The sequence below is a fragment of the Lithobates pipiens genome, unplaced genomic scaffold, assembly GCF_037356315.1.
Source record: "Lithobates pipiens isolate NorthernLeopardFrog02 unplaced genomic scaffold, aLitPip1_a1.2 Scaffold_30, whole genome shotgun sequence".
Classification (NCBI taxonomy): domain Eukaryota; kingdom Metazoa; phylum Chordata; class Amphibia; order Anura; family Ranidae; genus Lithobates; species Lithobates pipiens.
The window spans coordinates 33,722,338-33,746,186 of record NW_027507791.1 but is presented as its reverse complement, the minus strand read 5'-3'; the positions used below and the strand labels follow the sequence as shown (position 1 = coordinate 33,746,186).

The 23,849-nt window shown below is 44.1% G+C and overlaps 2 protein-coding genes across 2 annotated transcripts in view; both read left to right on the top strand.

Annotated features, from left to right (window-relative positions):
• LOC143942636 (NACHT, LRR and PYD domains-containing protein 12-like) overlaps positions 1 to 10,158 on the top strand; it is a 146,592-nt gene extending 136,434 nt beyond the window's left edge. The window contains exon 6 of the mRNA XM_077464000.1: positions 8,462 to 10,158. Within this exon, the coding sequence (XP_077320126.1) occupies positions 8,462 to 10,158 (1,697 nt within the window). The remainder of the gene's footprint in view (positions 1 to 8,461) is intronic.
• Positions 1 to 23,849, top strand: part of LOC143942156 (uncharacterized) — a 1,285,630-nt gene that overhangs the window by 868,224 nt on the left and 393,557 nt on the right. The window lies entirely within an intron of this gene.

Below are 23,849 nucleotides of genomic sequence, written 5' to 3'. Positions count from 1 at the left end.
GGACCCTTTTTTGGTCCGCAGCAGAATCAGATCGCATGGGTGTTCACACCATGCGATCCAAGTTTGCAGATCGCACTGCGATATGCGAACTGATCTGGGGGTGTCATTAACATTTCACTGACACTCCCAGCAGTTCGCATAGGGCAGTGTGAACTGCCGCCGGGAGGCATGCGATGCGGGAACCCGCCGCGCATTCGTGGCGTTCCCGCATCGCTCCAGTGTGAACCCAGCCTAATAAGCGATCGTTTTTCTGATCGCTGTATTAGTGTCACAGGTGACGCTAGTTAGGCAGGTAGGTATTTAGGTTCGCCGCAGCTTTTTATAGCGCCAGGGACCCCCATATACTACCGCATAAAGCCCCCTGATTGCCCCCTAGTTAACCCTTTCACCAGTGATCACCATATAACTGTTACAGGTGACGCTGGTTGGTTAGTTATTTTTTTATAGTTTCAGGGCACCCGCCATTTATTACCTAGTCTCACTAGTGTACCCCTAAATTTAGGGGTGTCTACTTTCCAAAATGGGGTCATTTGGGGGGGGGGGTTTGTGCCATCTTGGCATTTTATGGCCTTCAAAACTGTAACGCCCTTAGAAAGCCTGAAGGCGGTGCTTGGTTTTCGGGGCCCCGTACGCGGCTAGGCTCCCAAAAAGTCCCACATATGTGGTATCCCCGTACTCAGGAGAAGCAGCAGAATTTATTTTGGGGTGTCATTTCACATATAGCCATGGCATGCGTGAGCAATATATCATTTAGTGACAACTTTGTGAAAAAAAAAAAAAAAAAAAAAAAGTTTGTAATTTTCCCGCAACTTGTGGCAAAATATAAAATATTCCATGGACTCAACATGCCTCTCAGCAAATAGCTTGGGGTGTCTACTTTCTAAAATGGGGTCATTTGTGGGGGTTTTGTGCCATCTTGGCATTTTATGGCCTTCAAAACTGTAATAGGTAGTGAGAAGTGAACTCAAAAATTTACGCCCTTAGAAAGCCTGAAGGCGGTGCTTGGTTTTCGGGGCCCCGTACGCGGCTAGGCTCCCAAAAAGTCCCACATATGTGGTATCCCCGTACTCAGGAGAAGCAGCAGAATTTATTTTGGGGTGTCATTTCACATATGCCCATGGCATGCATGAGCAATATATCATTTAGTGACAACTTTGTGAAAAAAAAAAAAAAAAAAAAAAAGTTTGTAATTTTCCCGCAACTTGTGGCAAAATATAAAATATTCCATGGACTCAACATGCCTCTCAGCAAATAGCTTGGGGTGTCTACTTTCTAAAATGGGGTCATTTGTGGGGGTTTTGTGCCATCTTGGGATTTTATGGCCTTCAAAACTGTAATAGGTAGTGAAGCGTGAAATCAAAAATTTACGCCCTTAGAAAGCCTGAAGGCGGTGCTTGGTTTTCGGGGCCCCGTACGCGGCTAGGCTCCCAAAAAGTCCCACATATGTGGTATCCCCGTACTCAGGAGAAGCAGCAGAATTTATTTTGGGGTGTCATTTCACATACGCCCATAGCATGTGTGAGCAATATATCATTTAGTGACAACTTTGTGTAAAAAAAAAAAAAAATTTTTTTTTTGTCATTATTCAATCGCTTGAGGCAAAAAAATAAAATATTCAATGGGCTCAACATGCCTCTTATCAATTTCCTTAGGGGGTCTACTTTCCAAAATGGGGTCATTTGGGGGGGTTTTGTACTGCCCTGCCATTTTAGCACCTCAAGAAATGAGATAGGCAGTCGTAAACTAAAAGCTGCGTAAATTCCAGAAAACGTACCTTAGTTTGTAGATGTGACAACTTTTGCGCAAACCAATAAATATACAATTATTGACTTTTTTTTTACCAAAGACATGTGGCTGAATACATTTTGGCCTAAATGTATGACTAAAATTGAGTTTATTGGATTTTTCTAATAACAAAAAGTAGAAAATATCATTTTTTTTCAAAATTTGCGGTCTTTTTACGTTTATATCGCAAAAAATAAAAATCTCAGAGGCAATCAAATACCATCAAAAGAAAGCTCTATTTGTGGGAAGAAAAGGACGCAAATTTTGTTTGGGTACAACATTGCATGACCGCGCAATTACCAGTTAAAGCAGCGCAGTGCCAAAGTGTAAAAAGACCTCTGGTCATTTACCAGCAAAATGGTCCGGTCTGAAAGTGGTTAAAGAAAAAAAAAAACATAATTTCTAGTTTGGGATACGTTCAGAGCCCACACATTCAATGACACACAAAAATTGGCAACGTTTTCTCAAGTTACTTTGGCCATTATTCCAGGTGGGCTTAGATCTGTATTGAAGCCCCTAGATGTGTGTTTAAATAAACCTTTCAAAGACCGTGTGCGAAAAAGGACCTGTTTACATTTTTTGATGATCATCTTGCTCTCCCGGTGCCCCAAACCCCTGAGGTGGGGCTGCTGGGTATACTGAATGACTTTGTCCACAGGACATCAGCTCGGACTCTACTACGTACCATTTTATTTTATGCGCGTAAAGTGATCTTATTGCACTGGAAAGAGAATGCCCTTCCAAGAATTCAATCCCTGTATGGTATCATTAATGGTGAACTCCCCAAATTTAAAATTGTGTATAAAAATAGAGCTTTTTTGAAAAAGTTCCATAAGGTGTGGCAACCGTGGTTGGATGTCTCTGGTTCTTTCTGGGGGACGGTGCTATCCTCGCAGGACCCCTAGGTGGGGCTGTGGGGGTAGGGCTGGGGCCTCGGGCACTGTAGAGGGTGATGCTGGGTATAGGGGGAAGGGGCGAACTAGTGTAGTAATCGGGAAATTATATGACCTTACGAGGCTGCTATTTATGTTAAAAATGATACTGCGCAGTGGGACGGTGACTTGTGTGGTTGAGTTGTGTGTGTATGTTGGGGTGCCTGCATGTCTTTTTTGTGTCTTTGTTTCGTTGGGTTTTTCTGTGTTTTTGCATATAACTGTTTTGTTTACTCCAGTGGTGCATCTCCACCGCATATTTTGAGGTTTTCTTGGGGTGTTCCGGGCACTGCCATAATTTTTTTCACTAATAACGGGGGTAGGCAGCGGACTGCGTGCCAGCTCACTGCCTGGAGGGTTACCTACAGGGGGGAGTGCTCGGGCCACCACATACATTACTTTACGCTATATCCTGAGGGGTTACACCTCTGTCTGCACCTCTGGAGTGAGGCTATTCGCTATGTATACTGATTGTTGTATATGATGTATGTTGAAAATTTAAATAAACACCTTTAAAAAAAAAAGACCGTGTGCGAAAGATGTGGCATGAATGGATGTCATCTGGTCAAGACCGACTAACAAAAGGTGGAAATCTGATGAAGCCCGACATAGAATTCATAGCAAAGTGGGTTTGTGATGCATGGGAAGAGATTCTGGAGGACATGGTGCAAGGCGCCTTCAAGAAATGTGGCATTAGTAATGCTATGGATGGCAGTGAAGACAGCGATTTGTATGAGAATGACAGCAGTGATGGTGATGACTGCGAACTCAGTGATGATGACAATGTCTACGCTGATAATCTCACACCAGCTAATGCTGAAGCTCTGTTTGGACATACAGATGATGAGGAGGAATCCAGTTTTGAAGGATTGTAACTCTTGTGTTTTAGCTTGGTTTTGTACTTTTAAAGTTATTATTGATGCCATATTGTTTTTATTGACCCTCTTTTCCACTTACAGAGCTAGTTTACTGCTTTTCTTTGAAATAAATATTCAAAAACATTATTGGTATCTATTTTATTTTTTAAATATACCAGTAGGTGCTGCATTTCCCACCCTAGGCTTATACTCGAGTCAATAAGTTTTTCCAGGTTTTTGTGGTAAAATTAGGTGCCTCGGCTTATATTCAGGCCGGCCTATACTCGAGTATATACGGTAAATAACAAATATTTGTAAATTTTAAATTGCCCCTTTTTTCAAAATGGTGAAAATCGAACGTATCCAAAAATTTCTCAAGGTTTTCATTTTTCACTTACAGCTTTCAGAATTTGAAAAGACCCCTCAAACTAGACATTTTCTAAAAGCACATGACCCGTAGAATAAAAATTGCTACAGAGTTTTTGGACCCCGCAATAATTGCACAAATGTTCATCGTATCGCTATTTTCAGTAAAAATGCACTAAAATCATTAATATTGCACATAAACACAACGTAACTTACAAAATCCCTGCTAAATTAGTACTAATTCAGACCACCCATTGTTCTCTATTGAGAGACTGATCCGATCCAGTCCACTAAACACAGATAGATGGGGATTCCGTTCCCCATCCATCTAGCAGATCAGATCGGATGACATCAGATAGAAATGGACAGGCCACCCCATAGAGAACAGGGGGTTGTGTCCATGTCTTTTTTTTACATTGTTTTGTCATTTTATATTTTTTGGTGGGTCCTTGGTGAGATAGCAGAGGTCTAAACAGACCCCCATATCTCTTTTTTTGAGACAGAGAAAGGGGACCGAAGATTGTCCTTTTCTCTGTATCACATGAATGAATAGAATCTGTATAGAGATTCCATTCATTCATAAACTGACAGTCTGATACATAGTAACTCTCGCGGTTACTATTATCAGATGTCAGGGGGCATATAGGAGCGATTACAGTGATTGCTGCATGCACCCAGGGTGCCACACTTAGGGGGGTGGTAAACACATGTTTACCAAGCCCCCCTAAGCCCAAACATCACCCGCACTGCTCCCCCTCTCCCCTCTGTGATCCCCAGCCTGTCAGCTTACCAGAGCAGAAGCTGTGGGAGGGATATATGCCGCCAGAGCAGGGATGGATCAGGGTATTATGTGTGTGTATATATGCACATAACAAGGGATATCATTTACAATTATCATCTATAAAAAAAGTAATTACCTTTTCCAGGAGCTGCCCCAAATTTCCCCATCAAAACTGCACAATTATATTGCCCCCATCAAATTGCGCCATCGAAATTGCCCCATCATACTGCCCCATCAAAATTGCCCCATCATACTGCCACCATCAATACTGCGATCATCAAAATTGCCCCATCAAAACTGCACAATCATACTGCCTCCATCCAATTGTCCCCATCAAAATTTCCCCATCCAAATTGCACCATCATACTGCCAACCTTCAAAATTGCCCCATCAAAACTGCTCCATCATACTGCCACCATCAAAATTGCCCCAATAAAAACTGCCCCATCAAAATTGCCTTCTCAAAATTGCCCCATCATACTGCCACCATCAAAATTGCCCCATCAAAACTGTACAATCATACTGCCCCCATCAAATTGCCCCATCATACTACCACCATCAAAATTGGCCCCATCATACTGCCCCATCAAAATTGCCCCATCATACTGCCCCCATCAAAATTGCCCCATCATACTGTCTCATCATACTGCCCCATCAAAATTGCCCCATCATACTTCCCCATCAAAATTGCTCTCATCAATACTGCCCCATCATACTGCCACCATCAATAGTGCCCCATCAAAACTGCACAATCATACTGCCTCCATCCAGTTGTTGCCATCAAAATTTCCCCATCCAAATTGCACCATCATACTGCCAATCTTCAAAACTGCCCCATCATACCGCCACCATCAAAATTGCCCCAATCAAAACTGCCCCATCAAAATTGCCTTATCAAAATTGACCCATCATACTGCCACCATCAAAATTGCCCCATCAAAACTGTACAATCATACTGCCCCCATCAAATTGCCCCATCATACTGCCACCATCAAAATTGCCCCCATCATACTGGCCCATCAAAATTGCCCCATCATACTGCCCCCATCAAAATTGCCTCATCATACTGTCTCATCATACTGCCCCATCATACTTCCCCATCAAAATTGCCCCATCATACTTCCCCATCAAAATTGCTCTCATCAATACTGCCCCATAACAAGTTTGTCTGATAAGGAAGCAGCATGGCAGATAATACGGTTGTCTTGTATAACTTCAGCCTCAAACCTGGTCACTCCGTGGAGGTGGGGGGCTTCATTCCGGAGGGATGTAAAAGGTTTTCCATAAACTTGGGAAAAGATGAAAAGAATATAGTGCCGCACTTTAACCCTCGCTTTGATGAGCGCAAGATAATCCTGAACTCTATGGTGGACGATGTCTATGGAGAGGAGCTGAAGGAAAATGTCTACCCCTTCCAGGAGGGGTCAGATATCATGGTCTGCTTCCAGTTTGAGCAAGACAAGATCACCATACAATTACCTACCGGAAATCCTCTCTCATTTCCAGTCCGCTTTCCCATAGAGGTGATCTGCTACTTGTCTTTGGTGGACCTCCAGCTCAAATCCATCACATTCAAATGAAGAATCCCACATGTCCCTATCCAGGATCTGTGATATGTCCATAGTGGACAAAGATTCTTATCTTGTAACTCTGTTCCTGCTGCTCATGTAGCCATACATCATGCTTTACCCAGTACTAGAAATGGATTCCATCCACCTTTTTCAAATAAAATCCAATGAGCAAAAAAAAATCAATACTGCCCCATCATACTGCCACCATCAATAGTGCCCCATCAAAATTGCACAATCATACTGCCTCCCTCCAATTGTTGCCATCAATATTTCCCCATCCAAATTGCGCCATCATACTGCCAATCTTCAAAATTGCCCCATAAAAACTGTCCCATCATACTGCTACCATCAAAATTGCCCCAATCAAAACTGCCCCATCAAAATTTCCCCATCATACTGCCACCATCAAAATTGCCCCATCATACTGCCCCCATCAAAATTGCCCCATCATACTTTCTCATCATACTGCCCCATCATACTTCCCCATCAAAATTGCCCCATCATACTTCCCCATCAAAATTGCTCTCATCAATACTGCCCCATCATACTGCCACCATCAATAGTGCCCTATCAAAACTGCACAATCATACTGCCTCCATCCAATTGTCGCCATCAAAATTTCCCCATCCAAATTGCACCATCATACTGCCAATCTTCAAAATTGCCCCATCAAAACTGCCCCATCATACTGCCACCATCAAAATTGCCCCAATCAAAACGGCCCCATCAAAATTGCCCCATCATACTGCCCCCATCAAAACTGCCCCCATCAAAATTGCCCATCATACTGCCATCATAAAAATTGTCCCATAATACTGCCACCATCAAAATTGACCCCATCATACTGCCCCCATCAAAACTGCTCCCATCACATTGCCCCAGCATACCGCCACCATCAAAAATGCCCTATCAAATTGCCCTCATCAAATTGTCCCATCATACTGCACCCATCAAATTGCCCCAATCAAAACTGCCCCATCATACTGCCCCATCATACTTCCCCCATCAAAATTGCCCCATCATACTTTCCCATCAAAATTGCCCCATCATACTGCCACATCAAAATTGCCCCAATCATGCTGCCCCATCAAATTTCCTCATCAAATTGCCCCATAAAAACTGCCCCATCAAATTGCCCCATCATACTGTGCCATCAAAATTGCCCCATCATACTGCCCCATCAAATTGCCCCATCATACTGCCCCTATAAAAAATGCCCCTTCAAATTTGCCACCCTAAAATTGCCCCATCATACTGCCCCCATCAAATTGCCCCATTATACTGCCCCATCATCAAAACTGCCCCATAAAAATTGCCCCATCATACTTCCCCATCAAAATTGCCTCCTCATCCTGCTACCATCAAAACTGCCCCATGATACTGCCACCATCAAAATTGTCCCATCAAATTGCCCCATCATATTGCCACCATCAAATTGCCTAATCATACTGCCCATCAAAACTGCACCATCCTAACTGCCCCCATCAAATTGCCCCATCATACTGCCCTCATTAAATTGCCCCCTTAAAAACTGCCCCATCATACTGCCCTCATCAAATTGCCCCATCAAAACTGCCCCATCATATTGCCCCCCATCTAAAACGGCCATCTATCCTTTGAGCACCAGTGATGAATAGAACTAGAAGATATCTCTATATTGAAGCTCTTATTTGGTGTTGGGAATTGTCACATTGGACTTTCTATATTACTTTGTATTGTTTTTTGTTACTGATTTTGGTAATTTATTATCATGTTTTTCCACTTAAGACATCACATTGTATATCTGTAACCATATCAAGATATTTATTTATCACTGTGAGCGCCATTTCCTTTCTTTTATGGTTTTCAAGTAATAGAGTATAGAAAACCTGAACTGTCTGGGGCTGTGTGTTCTCTGTCATGACAAGTATATCAGTATATCGGAGATTCTTCTGTACTTGTAATGACATTAAAGGGATAAAAAGTATTTTATAGATTTCTGAGTAAAAAATCTCTGTTCTCCAGTATTAAGGATGACCACATAAAGTAACCTGTATGGTAATCATTTGTAATGAGAATGTAGTAATGATAAAACTAAACTAATATTATGATCAATACAGAAGAAAATGATATCAACATTCTTGATTTTTGCTTTAACCTGATCATAAAATATTTCCATTATATTCCCAGATATTCAGGAAAAGCACAAACAACATCTGATGGAGAAGACTGAGACTCTGGTGGAGCATAGACCCCCAGGAACTACCCTGGAACCACAAAGATTCCTCATCAATGAGCGTTATGTGGATCTGATTGTGGTCTCCACCGATCAGTTCAGGGAACGTCCCCAGAATGAGATAATACAGACTGGGGTAAAACATGAGGAATGCTTGAAGGAAACACAAACTAGACTGGAACACATTTCCCCCAACAAGCTGTTCCGATGGAACCCCCAGTCACATTGTGTACCACATGCAGTAATGGTGAGCGGAGTGCCAGGAATAGGGAAGACCACAATGATACAGAAGTTTGTCTATGACTGGGTGACCGGAAAACACTACCAGAGATTTGCCTTTCTCTTCTTCTTCAGATTCCGGGACCTTAATAGACTGGGAGAGGTCAGCTTGGAGGAGATGATTCTTCATCAATATCCACATCTGGAGGGTCAGATTGGAGACATTTTACAAGATCCAGAGAAACTTCTGTTTATATTTGATGGATTAGATGAAAGTATTCACCAAATGGATTTCACATCAAGTAAATTGTCCAATCCAAAACAGAGATCACATTTTGGTGAGATTGTGGTCAGTTTGGTGAGGCAGAGTCTTCTTAAGGGTTGCTCTGTACTGATAACCAGCCGTCCAACCAGACTGGCATCAGTTGATATCAGTGTTTTCCAGAGAATAGCTGAGATCATGGGATTTCTCCATGGAGACAGACGGATCTTCTTCAATAATTTCTTTGGAAATGAGGAATTGTCAGGAAAGGCTTTTCATTATGTACAGGAGAATGACACCCTGTACACTTTCTGTTATATCCCATCATACTGCTGGATCATCTGTACAGTGTTATCAATGTGCTTCAGATCCCAACCAACAATCACCGATCAGCTGATGACATCATTACCCAAAACTGTGACACAACTCTTTGTGACTTTTGTCTCCAACATTCTGGCCAATCACAGCCAGAATAAAGATGGTGGTCACACTGCCCGGGAACTGCTGACCTCTATTGGGCGGATGGCAGAACATGGAGTCATGAATCACATGATTGTATTTGATGATCGTCATCTGGAGTCATTCAGTGTGATAAATGATAATCATGTCTTCTCATCTTTCATGATGGAATCTGGTCAGCCTCCTGATGTGGATTACACCTTCTTACATCTCACTCTTCAGGAGTTTTTTGCTGCTTTAGTGCATTTTATTAACTATAATTCTGACAGATTACAGGAAACACTTGATGAGGCTGAATCTTACAAAGACGGCCGTGCTGAAATACTCCTCCGTTTCCTCTGCGGTCTCTCAGACACTTCTACTAGATCCATGTTAAAGTCTCATGTAGGAGAATTGTCTACTCATGCTGCCAGACATGTCATCACCTGGATCCAGAAGAAAATCACAGACCAAAGATATAACAAGAGAAAGATTCTTAATGTATTCTACTATCTGTATGAGAGCAGGAATAAGGCTCTGGTGACACAATGTATTGGATCAAAAGAAGTTGACTTTTATGGTGTCCCCCTCAGCCCTCTGGACTGCTCTGTGGTGTCTTTTATCCTTCAATCCTGCAGAGAGACAGAAGTAAATCTAACTACATGTAATATTCAGAGTGAAGGATTGAGGAAACTTATACCGGCTCTACACAATATCAAGAGTTTGAGGTAAATATTTAATCTGAATAATCACATTGCTGTAATAAATTGGTATTTTCAGGTGTTTTTTTCCAGAGAAATTACTAATTATCAGTGTGATTTGTTTTCTGTTATATGCAGACTGTACACATCTATTTATCTGAATACATCAGATAAGACTTAAAGTGAATGTAAACCCTCACATATACCCAGTGAAGGGAACAGCCTCAGATGATACACAGAGATGAAACAAATCCTCCTACATACGTTTTACATGTATATCTGCTGTCTCCAGCTTTATACACGGTTTAGAAAGTGAACGTTGTGTTGGATTTGCTTCTTCCTTTTACAGCACTGGCTGTGGAGTCTGGGCATACACTGTGTGTGAGATGATTGGAGGAAAGGCACACACCCCCTCCACATAGACAGAGGAAGGAAGAAACATGCAGAGCTGTTCTGTGAAGAGACAAGCTCTCTGCTAATTTATTTATAGCACCCACCCCGACACAAATTTCCAGATGTTTTTATCTCCTGTGCCAAAGAGCTTGTCAGAAGATATCATGCTCATAACAGAGGAACCAAGCACCAGAAACATACTGGACACGGAGCTTTGAGATAAGTAAACACTACAGATATATGTGCCCAGGTCAATTTTCAGGAATGGGGTTTACATCCACTTTAAAGTAGAACTAAAGGCAAAACCTTTTTTTTGGATAGAGTAAAGGCAGGTTAAAGGGTGGGAATACCAACAACCCTCTCCATCTAATGCTGACAGCTATGTACTGTAATTTAGGCCTTCAGCGCCCTCTGGAGGTAACATGTGGAAGGTCGTTGTAACCAAAAGAGAAATACATTTCTTATGAAATGTTGAATCCTACCCAGAAAGAAGAGATGAATGAAGTTGGGTTTTTACCTTTTGATTGATAGAAAACCGATCAGGGTGGGTGCAGTGCATGGTATAAAGTGGGTGTGAATGAATATATGTGAATAAACCAGTGTGCTTTACGTTACTTTCACACTGCTCTGTATCAAAAACATACAAAAAATGCATGAGTTTTTGCTGAACTTTTGCAGTGGTTTTCCTGTATTGTTACATTTAACATAACACATGATGTGTTTTTGCCACATTTGTGTTGTGTTTTCCCCATATCACTTCCCACTATCCAAATGTCATTTCCAGTGTGACTATGCAGTGCTACTTGCACGTTTGATGTGACTTTGATGCAACTTCAGTGCTACTTTAGAAGTTCTGAAGCCTGGGTTCACACATTGCATGACGAGGGAAATCACATTATATTCAGTGATGTCCTCTGATCATCTCAGCACAGTGCGATTTTGGAAAATGTTCCTGGTTGGACTTCAGTGTGAATTCAGCCCCATAGCCTTTTATGTTATCTCACAAAAGTCACATCAGCATAGATAAGAAGCATTCCTATACACTTTGATGGATCAGCATTTTTCTAACCCTCACCTCTCCTCCCTGGTCATCCTTCATCCATTGATTTTGGAGCCTTCCCTGGATTCTTCATTTGACCCTTTGAAAAAAAACCTCCACTCTGGTTGATCTATGTACATTGCAGGGATTGTAACACATTTTGTTGCAGATTCATAGTTTTTGTTATTTCAAAGAAATTGCTGTTTGTCCATGTGCAGAGTGAATGTGAATGGGAGTGATTTTATAATTATCAATCAGCTGCTGCACTTACAGGGCTCTAATAGGGAAGGTGACAGGGTCTGCATCTCTTTAGACATGATTTCCCTTTGGCAGTATCTCACCAAAAATTTAATTTTTGTTGCAGGGGATGCCCAAAATCTGACTTGTATCTTAGTGCAGACTTCTGGGAAAATCAGTGAGCCAATCACACAAGCAGGATATGACATTTTCAGGGGGCATTCTGTACATCATCTGTGTACACCATCTCTATACCATCTGTATACAGGACACCTCCAGGTTGCCGTATTGCATTTTTGAGAAAATGAATGACAGCATTGCGGATTGAAAAGGAGAGGTCCCCTATGCGGATACTCTTTCAATTCTCTCAGATCTTCTCACAATATTCCATTGCAAGAGCATTGTTGCTGCCTGCAGCTTAGACATTTTGTTTTTCCAACTTCTTTGTTTGAAGAGTCCACATTACAGCCTGACTTCTTTTAACCACTTTCAGCCCCGGACCATTTTGCAGGCCAATGACCAGACCACTTTTTATGATTCGGCACTGCGTCACTTTAACAAGACAATTGCGCGGTCGTGCGACGTGACTCCCAAACAAAATTAACGTCCCTTTTTTTCCCACAAATAGAACTTTCTTTTCATGGTGTCTGATTACCTCTGCGTTTTTTATTTTTTGTGCTATAAACAAAAAAGTGCGACAATTTTGAAAAAAAACACATTTTTTACTTTTTGCTATAGTAAATATCCCCCGAAAATATATATATATATAAAAAAAAAAATTTCCTCAGTTTAAGCTGATATGTATTCTTCTACATATTTTTGGTAAAAAATCGCAATAAGCGATTATTGATTGGTTTTCGCAAAATTTATAGCATTTACAAAATAGGGGATAGATTTATGGCATTTTTCTTAATATTTTTTTTTACTAGTAATGGCGGCGATCAGCGATTTTTATTGTGACTGCGACATTATGGCAGACACATCATTGTCATTTATACAGCAATCAGTGCTGTAAATGCACTGATTCCTGTATAAATGATACTGGCAGTGAAGGGGTTAACCAGGGGGTGGCAGTGAAGGGGTTAAGTGTGTCCTAGCGGTGTGTTACTAACAGTGGGGGGAGTGGCTGTGTGTTGGTGAACACTGATCTCTGCTCCAATCGCAGGGAACAGAGATCAGTGTCACTTGTTGCTAGGCAGAACGGAGAGATGCTGTTTACATCGGCATCTCCCCGTGAGGCGATTGTGGGAATCCCCGCGGTGATCGAGTCCGCGGGACCCGCGGTCGGACTCACGGGGGTCGATGGCATGGCGGCAATTTTAAATGGACGTACCTGTATGCCAGTTTGCCTGTCCATGCCATTCTGCTGATGTACATCATTGTGCACCGGTCTGGAAGTGGTTAAAAAGTATCTGCAAATCATGCCCATCCTTTTCAGGTATCCTCTCGCTCGTATACGCTGCTATTGTCTCTCTGATAAAACCAACAGTAACTGACTTACAGGTCAATGAGGACTGGCAGATCATGACACAGAATATTGCTAAATGTTCCAAGAATGTACTAATGTTATAAAAAGTGTACAAAACAGTGTACAGCTGGTACTATACTCCAGACCGTTTTCCATGCATTATTCCACAGTATTCTCCATTATGCTTTCATGGTTGTGCTCAAACAGGCACAATGGTACCCATTTGGTGGACCAAGGATGAGCAGACTGTGGATCAGGGTATACATGCTACTATGTACACTACTTTACTCCAATTTAAAAAGAAACTCGTATGAGGCTCTCTTTTTTTTCTCAATATAAAATACTTACAGAAAATTAAATGGCAGCAAATTACAAGTACCAAAAACATATATTACTATTTTCCCCCGAGCATCAACACCCCCGCAGTGGGCGCATGCCTCCGGTGGCACGCACCTGCTATTCTGATCCCGCAAGCCAATGTATAGCTATGACGGTTCACGGGATCATGCCAACCTGCCACAGTAAAATGACGGCGGCTGGTCAGCAAGCGGTTAAAGTCTGTCCACTTTTCCCAAATTCCAGCAAATTTTTCTGTCCCGTCTTCTTCCCTACTACATACATTCTCCATATTATATACTGTATGTACTTGACTCTTTTAAAATATTCCCTTATTAAGGGTCTTTCTGGGTCTAGCCATTATGTTGGGGATAACTCCCTTTGCCGTATTTAGCAAATGTGGCAATACAATTCTCCTTTATTGTTTTATCTGTACTATGAAATAGAGAGCACCACGGCTCGTCTGGTATTCCAATTCCTGTAACCTCTTCAATACATTTCTCCACCTCTTGCCAATACTCTCATATTTTAGGACATTCCCACCATATATAAATTATAGTGTCCTTCATATTACAACCTCTCCAACACAATGGTGATTTCTCTGTGTTATATACCATCTTGACATACTGTATATATAAATACTCTTGGTTCTGTTTCTGTCAGAAACCAGGGAAGCAAGTAGAGGAACAGAAAACAGGATAAGCAGCCAGAAGGGATGTCAGCAAGCCAGTCTTTAAACAGGAATGTGATGTGACCAAGGTGAAGGCAGAGATGAAGTGAGCTGGACAGCTTTAAGTAGGCAGGTCAGACAAGCAGGATCAGGAACAGCTGGGTAACTGTGGAGATAGATGAGAGCTGGCAATTAGCCGACAGCTGAGCAGCCAGCCCAGAGAAGAAAGGGCTAAGCCAGCCCTGACAGCTTCAACTTGTGGTGGGTGTCCTTCTGGTGTATAATTAACCGGGCTTCTTCTGCCATTGTCTGGGGAAAAGCTGAGTCAACACTGGGTTCTTACTGAAGAGATGATCTCACACTTTGAAACAATGGAGCTATTTACCCTGGCTTTCCTTTAATCAAAGGCCTTAATATCTGGATCTTAAAACACTAGTTTGACCATTGTCAGTTGGTTTTGTGTAAAGTGGCACCATTGTTCAGGTTACTCTGTTTCAACATAAGGTTTGTGTATTGACCTCAACCCTCCACTGGAGAGGATGAGATCCTGTCAACAATGTTAAATGGACTTCTCCAGGACGGTAGGAATTTCCATTCTTTGACCTGATTCCTTGCAAAATTGTAGCGATATACCTTGTCCCAAATTTCATACTCCTTGGTGGTCTTAAGATCATCTTTGCGTCTCTTTCAATATTTCGCTGGGCAAAGGAGAATGCATTTTGTAACATTTGTTTCTGTAAATTTTCTATGTATTGGTGAGTTGTGGTGGCATTGACCAAATTATGGTCAGTGGTGCAGTTCAAAAGGTGTTGGGGCAGGACCATCCGCTTTCCGGTCATGAGTTCAAAGGGTGACATTTTCGTGACCATATTTGGGGTTGCCCTTAAGGCCAGCAGGACTAAGGGAAGCTTTACATCCCAGTGCTTGCCTCCTTGATGCAGTGTAAACTGGCATTTGGATTTCATTAACCCCTTCCTGACCAGCCACTGCAGTTGTACTGTGGCAGGTTGGCTCCCCTGGGGAAACCAAAGTAACTGTACATTGGTTTGCCTTTTGACCACTAGGGGGTCCGTGCCACCGGAGGCGCGATGCCAAAGCCAATGCACTATGACCACTGGGCACCCACGATCACTCCACATAGAGACAGAATGGAGAACTGTCAATTTAAACAGACAGATCTCCATGCTGTCAGGGGTGAGGGGAGCGATCTGTTGTTCATACTAAGTATGAACAAAGATCGCTCTCCTCACCCAGTCAGTCCCCTCCCCCTACAGTTATAATCACTCCCTAGGGAACACAGTTAACCCCTTTATTTGTGGGAAAAAAGGACGTACATTTTTTTGGGTACAGCATCACACGACCGTGCAATTGTCAGTTAAAGTGAAGCAGTGCCGAATCGCAAAAAATGGCCTGGTCATTGAGCAGCCAAATCTTCTGGGGCTGAAGTGGTTAATAAATGTTTTGCTATATTTTTTCACTCCATTGGTGGTACCGTTAAAGTCCTTCCAATTTAGTAGGTTAGGGTTTTTTGTGTGGTCTATTGTTCAGGATGAGGTACCGGACATACACTGCCCAATTTCTGAGGGTTCTCCAGTAAGACGCTCCTCCCATTAACAACTTTTCTTACACATTTTTCTTATTTAATTACTTTTCCTGGAGTTTTATAAAGTGATTTATTATAAATGATTCCAATAAAGAGAAATGAGTTCCATTCATGTAAAGCAGTGTTTCTCAACCTTTTATGGCACTGATGGCTGCACTGATAGGAGGCACTGATGGCTGCACTGATAGGAAGCACTGATGGCTGCACTAATAGGAGGTACTGATGGCTGCATTAATATGAGGCACTGATAGGCTGCACTGATGGCTGCGCTTATATGAGGCACTGATGGCTGCGCTTATATGAGGCACTGGTGGCTGCACTGATAGGAGGCACTGGTGGCTGCACTGATAGGAGGCACTGATGGCTGCAATGATATGAAGCACTGATGGCTGTATTGATATGAGACACTGATGGCTGCATTGATATGAGGCACTGATAGGCTGCACTGATGACTGCACTTATGAGGCATTGATGGTTGCATTGATAGGAGGCACTGATGGCACTGATATGAAGCACTGATGGCTGCATTGATATGAGGCACTGATGGCTTCACTGATAGGAAGCACTGATAGGAGGCACTGATAGGCTGCATTGATATGAAGCACCGATGGCTGCACTGATATGAGGCACTGATGGCTGTACTAATAGGGGGCACTGATGGATGCACTGATATGAGGCACTGATGGCGGTACTAATAGGGGGCACTAATTGCTCCACTGATATAAGGCACTGATATCTAGACTGATAGGAGGCACTGATGGCTGTACTGATATGAGGCACTAATAGGCTGCATTGATAGGAGGCACTGATGGCTGCACTGATATGAGGCACTGATGGCTGCACTGAGAGAATTCACTGATGGAGTCACTGATGGCTGCACTGATAGAAGGCACTGGTAGGCTGCACTGATAGGAGGCACTGATAGGCTGCACTGATAGGAAGCATTGATGGCTGCACTGATATGAGGCACTGATATGAGGCACTGATGGCTGTACTAATAGGGGGCACTGATGGATGCACTGATATGAGGCACTGATGGCGGTACTAATAGGGGGCACTGATTGCTCCACTGATATAAGGCACTGATATCTAGACTGATAGGAGGCACTGATGGCTGTACTGATATGAGGCATTAATAGGCTGCATTGATAGGAGGCACTGATGGCTGAACTGATATGAGGCACTGATGGCTGCACTGAGAGAATTCACTGATGGAGTCACTGATGGCTGCACTGATAGAAGGCACTGGTAGGAGGCACTGATAGGCTGCACTGATAGGAAGCATTGATGGCTGCACTGATATGAGGTTCTGATATGAGGCACTGATGGTGGTACTAATAGGGGGCACTGATTGCTCCACTGATATAAGGCACTGATATCTAGACTGATAGGAGGCACTGATGGCTGCACTGATATGAGGCACTGGTAGGCTGCACTGATAGGAGGCACTGATAGGCTGCACTGATAGGAAGCATTGATGGCTGCACTGATATGAGGTTCTGATATGAGGCACTGATGGTGGTACTAATAGGGGGCACTGATTGCTCCACTGATATAAGGCACTGATGGCTGCGCTGATAGGCTTCACTGATAGGAGGCACTGATAGGCATCACTGATAGGAGGCATTGATGGCTGCACTGATAGGAGGCATTGATGGCTGCACTGATATGAGGCACTGATGTCTGCACTGATATGAGGCACTGATGGCTGCATTTATAGGAGGCACTGATAGGCTGCACTGATGACTGCGCTTATATGAGGCACTGATGGCTGCTTTTATGAGGCACTGATGGCTGCACTGATATGAGGCACTGATGGCAGCACTGATATGAAGCACTGATGGCTGCATTGATATGAGGCACTGATGGCTTCACTGATAGGAAGCACTGATAGGAGGCACTGATAGGCTGCATTGATGTGAAGCACCAATGGCTGAACTGATATGAGGTACTGATGGCTGCACTGATATGAGGCACTGATGGCGGTACTAATAGGGGGCACTGATTGCTCCACTGATATAAGGCACTGATGGCTAGACTGATAGGAGGCACTGATAGTCTTCACTGATAGGAGGCACTGATGGCTGCACTGATATGAGGCACTGATGGCTGCACTGATATGAGGCACTGATGGCTGAACTGATAGGAGGCACTGATGGCTGCACTGAGAGGCACTGATGGCTGCATTGATATGAGGCTCTGATAGGCTGCACTGATGGCTGCGCTTATATGAGGCACTGATGGCTGTGCTTATGAGGCACTGATGGCTGCGCTTATGAGGCACTGATGGCTGCACCGATAGGAGGCACTGATGGCAGCACTGATACGAAGCACTGATGGCTGCATTGATATGAGGCACTAATGGCTTCACTGATAGGAAGCACTGATAGAAGGCACTGATAGGCTTCATTGATATGAAGCACCGATGGTTGCACTGATATGAGGCACTGATGGCGGTACTAATAGGGGGCACTGATTGCTCCACTGATATAAGGCACTGATATCTAGACTGATAGGAGGCACCAATGTCTGCACTGATATGAGGCACTAATAGGCTGCATTGATAGGAGGCACTGATGGCTGCACTGATGTGAGGCACTGATGGCTGCGCTGATATGAGGCACTGATGGCTGCACTGATATGAAGCACTGATGGCTGCACTGATATGAAGCACTGATGGCTGCACTGATAGGAGGCACTGATGGGCTGCACTGATATGAGGCACTGATGGCTGCACTGATATGAGGCACTGATAGGCTGCACTGATGGCTGCGCTTATATGAGGCACTGATGGCTGCTTTTATGAGGCACTGATAGGAGGCACTGATAGGAGGCACTGATGGCAGCACTGATGGCTGCATTGATATGAGGCACTGATGGCTTCACTGATAGGAAGCACTGATAGGCTGCATTGATATGAAGCACCGATGGCTGAACTGATGAGGTACTGATGGCTGCACTGATATGAGGCACTGATGGCGGTACTAATAGGGGGCACTGATTGCTCCACTGATATAAGGCACTGATGGCTAGACTGATAGGAGGCACTGATATGAGGCACTGATGGCTACACTGATATGAGGCACTGATGGCTGCACTGATAGGAGGCACTGATGGCTGCACTGATAGGAGGCACTAATGGCTGCACTGAGAGAAGTCACTGATAGGCTGCACTGATATGAGGCACTGATAGGGAGCATTGATACTTGCACTGATATGAGATACTGATGGCTGCACTGATATGAAGCACTGATGGTGGTACTAATAGGGGACACTGATTGCTCCACTGATAAGGCACAAATGGCTAGACTGATAGGAGGCACTGATGGCTGCACTGATATGAGGCACTAATAGGCTGCATTGATATGAGGCACTGATAGGCTTCACTGATAGGAGGCACTGATATGAGGCACTGATGTCTGCACTGAGAGAAGTCACTGATAGAGTCACTGATGGCTGCACTGATATGAGGAACTGATGGTGGTACTAATAGGGGGCACTGATTGCTCCACTGATGGCTAGACTGATAGGAGGCACTGATGTGAGGTACTGATTAGACATGTGCATTTGTTTTCGTCCGAATGCATTTTCGTCCGAATTTCAGCTATTTTCGTTTTGACAAACGATAACGAAAGCACAAAATCCGAAAAACGAAAGATCCGACATAAATAAATGCTTTATTTTCGTTTTCATTGTTACAACCGTTCGATATAGAATAGGAGATTCGACATGACTCTGACAATAACAATCTGTCTATAGAACCTGTGGTCGAATGTGCCTAACCTTACCTCTATTAGGCTGGGTTCACACCGCTGCGGGGGGAGAACCGGATGTGATTCGCACAGCAAATCACATCCGATCTCCGTAGTGCTGCGAGTTCAGCCATACAGATAGTATGGCTGAACTCGCAGCGGTCCCGCAGCAAACTCGCACGGGACCCTTTTTTGGGTCCGCAACGGAATCGGATCGCATGGGGGTTCACACCATGCGATCCGATTCCTGTGCGAGTCGGCAGATCGCACTGCGATATGCCGACGGATCTGGGGGTGTCATTAACATAACATTGACACCCCCAGCCGTCCGCATAGGGCAGTGTGAACTGCCGGCGGGAGGTATGCGATGCGGGAAAACGCCGCGGATTCGCGGCGTTCCCGCATCGCAGCAATGTGAACCTAGCCTTAGTCCAAGATTATATAGAGAAAATATCCGACAGAGAAAAACGATTTGACAGAGAGAAAAGATTCTGCAAGTTACTGTCCTAAAAAGTGTTTGGGGACCCGGGTCCTGCCCCAGGGAACATGTATCAATGCAAAAAAAGTTTTAAAAACAGCCGTTTTTTCGGGAGCAGTTATTTTAATAATGATTGAAGTGAAACAATAAAAGTGTAATATTCCTTTAAATTTCGTAGGGGGGGGGTTGTCTATAGTATGCCTGTGAAGGGGCACATGTTTCTGGTGCTTAGAACTGTCCCTGCACAAAGTGTCATTTATGCAGGAAAAAAAGTCCTTTAAAATCACTCGCAGCTATTATGAATTGTTGGCTCCGTAATACAGAGAACACTCATTGAAAGTCATTGATAAAAAAAATAAAAAAAATTTAAAAAAAAAGCGTGGGGGTCCCCCAAATTCAATTACCAGGCCCTTCAGGTCTGGTATGGATATTAAGGGAAACCCTGCCTCAAATTTAAGAAAACATTTGACGTGGGGTTCCCCCTAAATATCCATAACCAGACCCTTTATCCGAGCACACAACCTGGCAGGCCGCAGGAAAAGAGGGGGGACGAGAGAGCGGCCCCCCCTCCCTCCTGAACCGTACCAGGCCACATGCCCTCAACATTGGGAGGATGCTTTGGGGGTCTGTGACCCCTCATAGCACCTTGTCCCCATGTTGATGAGGACAAGGGCCTCATCCCCACAACCCTGGCCGGTGGTTGTGGAGGTCTGCGGGTGGAGGGCTTATCAGAATCTGGAAGCCCCCTTTAACAAGGGGACCCCCAGATCCCGCCTCCCCCCTGTTTGAAATGGTAAGGGGGTACTTTTGTACCCCTACCATTTCACAAAGAAAGTGTAAAAAATGGTTAAATAAAACAAACACACTTTTGAAAAATTCCTTTATTAAAAATAAAAAAAGATTCCAGCGGTGGTAATCCACTCTTGCTATCCAGCGACGGACGGTCATCTCTTCAGCGATGTCTCATCTCATCCAGCGCAGCGATCCATCCTTCTTCTGTCTCCGTGGAGGAGACACTGCAGGCATTCCGGCGGCTGACGTTTCTTATATACGGAGGGCGGGGCCACCCGTCGCCTGACCCCGCCCCCCTCTGACGCAAGGGGAAACCCGGGGTTCCCTGTGACGTATGGGTGACCCCGCACCCCTCTGATGTAACACAGGCAGGTTTCCGTTACATCAGAGGAGGGCGGGGTCACCCATACGTCACGGGGAACCCCGGGTTTCCCCTTGCGTCAGAGGGGGCGGGGTCAGGCGACGGGTGGCCCCGCCCTCCGTATATAAGAAACGTCAGCCGCCGGAATGCCTGCAGTGTCTCCTCCACGGAGACAGAAGAAGGATGGATCGCTGCGCTGGATGAGATGAGACATCGCTGGAGAGATGATCGTCCGTCGCTGGATAGCAAGAATATGGATTACCGCCGCTGGAATCTTTTTTTTATTTTTAATAAAGGAATTTTTCAAAGGTGTGTTTGTTTTATTTAACCATTTTTTACACTTTCTTTGTGAAATGGTAGGGGTACTTTTGTACCCCCTTACCATTTCAAACGGGGGGGCGGGATCTGGGGGTCCCCTTGTTAAAGGGGGCTTCCAGATTCTGATAAGCCCCCCGCTCGCAGACCTCCACAACCACCGGCCAGGGTTGTGGGGATGAGGCCCTTGTCCTCATCAACATGGGGACAAGGTGCTTTGAGGGGTCACAGACCCCCAAAGCATCCTCCCAATGTTGAGGGCATGTGGCCTGGTACGGTTCAGGAGGGAGGGGGGCCGCTCTCTCGTCCCCCCCTCTTTTCCTGCGGCCTGCCAGGTTGCGTGCTCGGATAAAGGGTCTGGTATGGATTTTTAGGGGGAACCCCACGTCAATTTTTTTTTTAATTTGACGCGGGTTTCCCCTTAATATCCATACCAGACCTGAAGGCTCTGGTTATGGATATTTAGGGGGAACCCCACGTCAAATGTTTTCTTAAATTTGAGGCAGGGTTCCCCTTAATATCCATACCAGACCTGAAGGGCCTGGTAATTGAATTTGGAGGACCCCCACGCTTTTTTATTTATTTATTTTTTTTATCAATGACTTTCAATGAGTGTTCTCTGTATTACGGAGCCGACAATTCATAATAGCTGCGAGTGATTTTAAAGGACTTTTTTCCTGCATAAATGACACTTTGTGCAGGGACAATTCTAAGCACGGGAAACATGCGCCCCTTCACAGGCATACTATAGACAACCCCCCCCTACGAAATTTAAAGGAATATTACACTTTTATTGTTTCACTTTAATCATTATTAAAATATCTGCTCCCGAAAAAACAGCAGTTTTTAAAACTTTTTTTTGCATTGATACATGTCCCCTGGGGCAGGACCCGGGTCCCCAAACACTTTTTAGGACAGTAACTTGCAAATTAGCCTTTAAAATTAGCACTTTAGATTTTGAACGTTGGAGTCCCATAGACTTTAATAGGGTTCTAAAGTATGCTATATACTAGCTCCATCGAATCTTCTTTATACATTCGACAGACACCATAAGCCTTCAAAGACAGATTCGACCGTAATTCATGTGGATTTTTGGACGAATGCAATTTTTGAACGAAAAACGAAATAAATGAAAACGAATTTCGGGAGTAACTAAATAAATTAAGTTTTCGGACGAAAACGAAATTCCGAAACGAAATATTTTACTCTGCACATGTCTAGTACTGATGGCTGCACTGATATGAAGCACTGATATGAGACACTGATGGCTGCATTGATATGAGGCACTGATAGGCTGCACTGATGGCTGCGCTTATATGAGGCACTGATGGCTGCGCTTATATGAGTCACTGATGGCTGCGCTTATGAGGCATTGATGGCTGCGCTTATGAGGCACTGATGGCTGCATTGATATGCGGCACTGATAGGCTGCACTGATGGCTGCGCTTATATGAGGCACTGATGGCTGCGCTTATATGAGTCACTGATAGCTGCGCTTATGAGGCACTGATGGCTGCACTGATAGGAGGCACTAATGGCAGCACTGATATGAAGCACTGATGGCTGCATTGATATGAGGCACTGATGGCTTCACTGATAGGAAGCACTGGTAGAAGGCACTGATAGGCTTCATTGATATGAAGCACCGATGGCTGAACTGATATGAGGCACTGATGGCAATACTAATAGGGAGCACTGATTGCTCCACTGATATAAGGCACTGATATCTAGACTGATAGGAGGCACTTATGGCTGCACTGATATGAGGCACTGATATCTAGACTGATAGGAGGCACTTATGGCTGCACTGATATGAGGCACTGATATCTAGACTGATAGGAGGCACTTATGGCTGCACTGATATGAGGCACTTATAGGCTACATTGATAGGAGGCACTGATGGCTGCACTGATATGAGGCATTGATGGCTGCACTCATATGAGGCACCGATGGCTGCACTGATTTGAAGTACTGATGGCTGCACTGATATGAAGCACTGATGGCTGCACTTATAGGCTGCACTGATAGGAGGCACTGATGGGCTTCACTGATAGGAGGCAGTGATAGGCTTCACTGATAGGAGGCACTGATGGCTGCACTGATATGAGGCACTGATGGCTGCACTGATATGAGGCACTGATGGCTGCACTGATAGGAGGCACTGATGGCTGCATCGAAATAAGTCACTGATGGAGTCACTGATGGCTGCACTGATAGAAGGCACTGATTGTGGCACTGATAGGCTGCACTGATAGGAAGCATTGCTGGCTGCACTGAT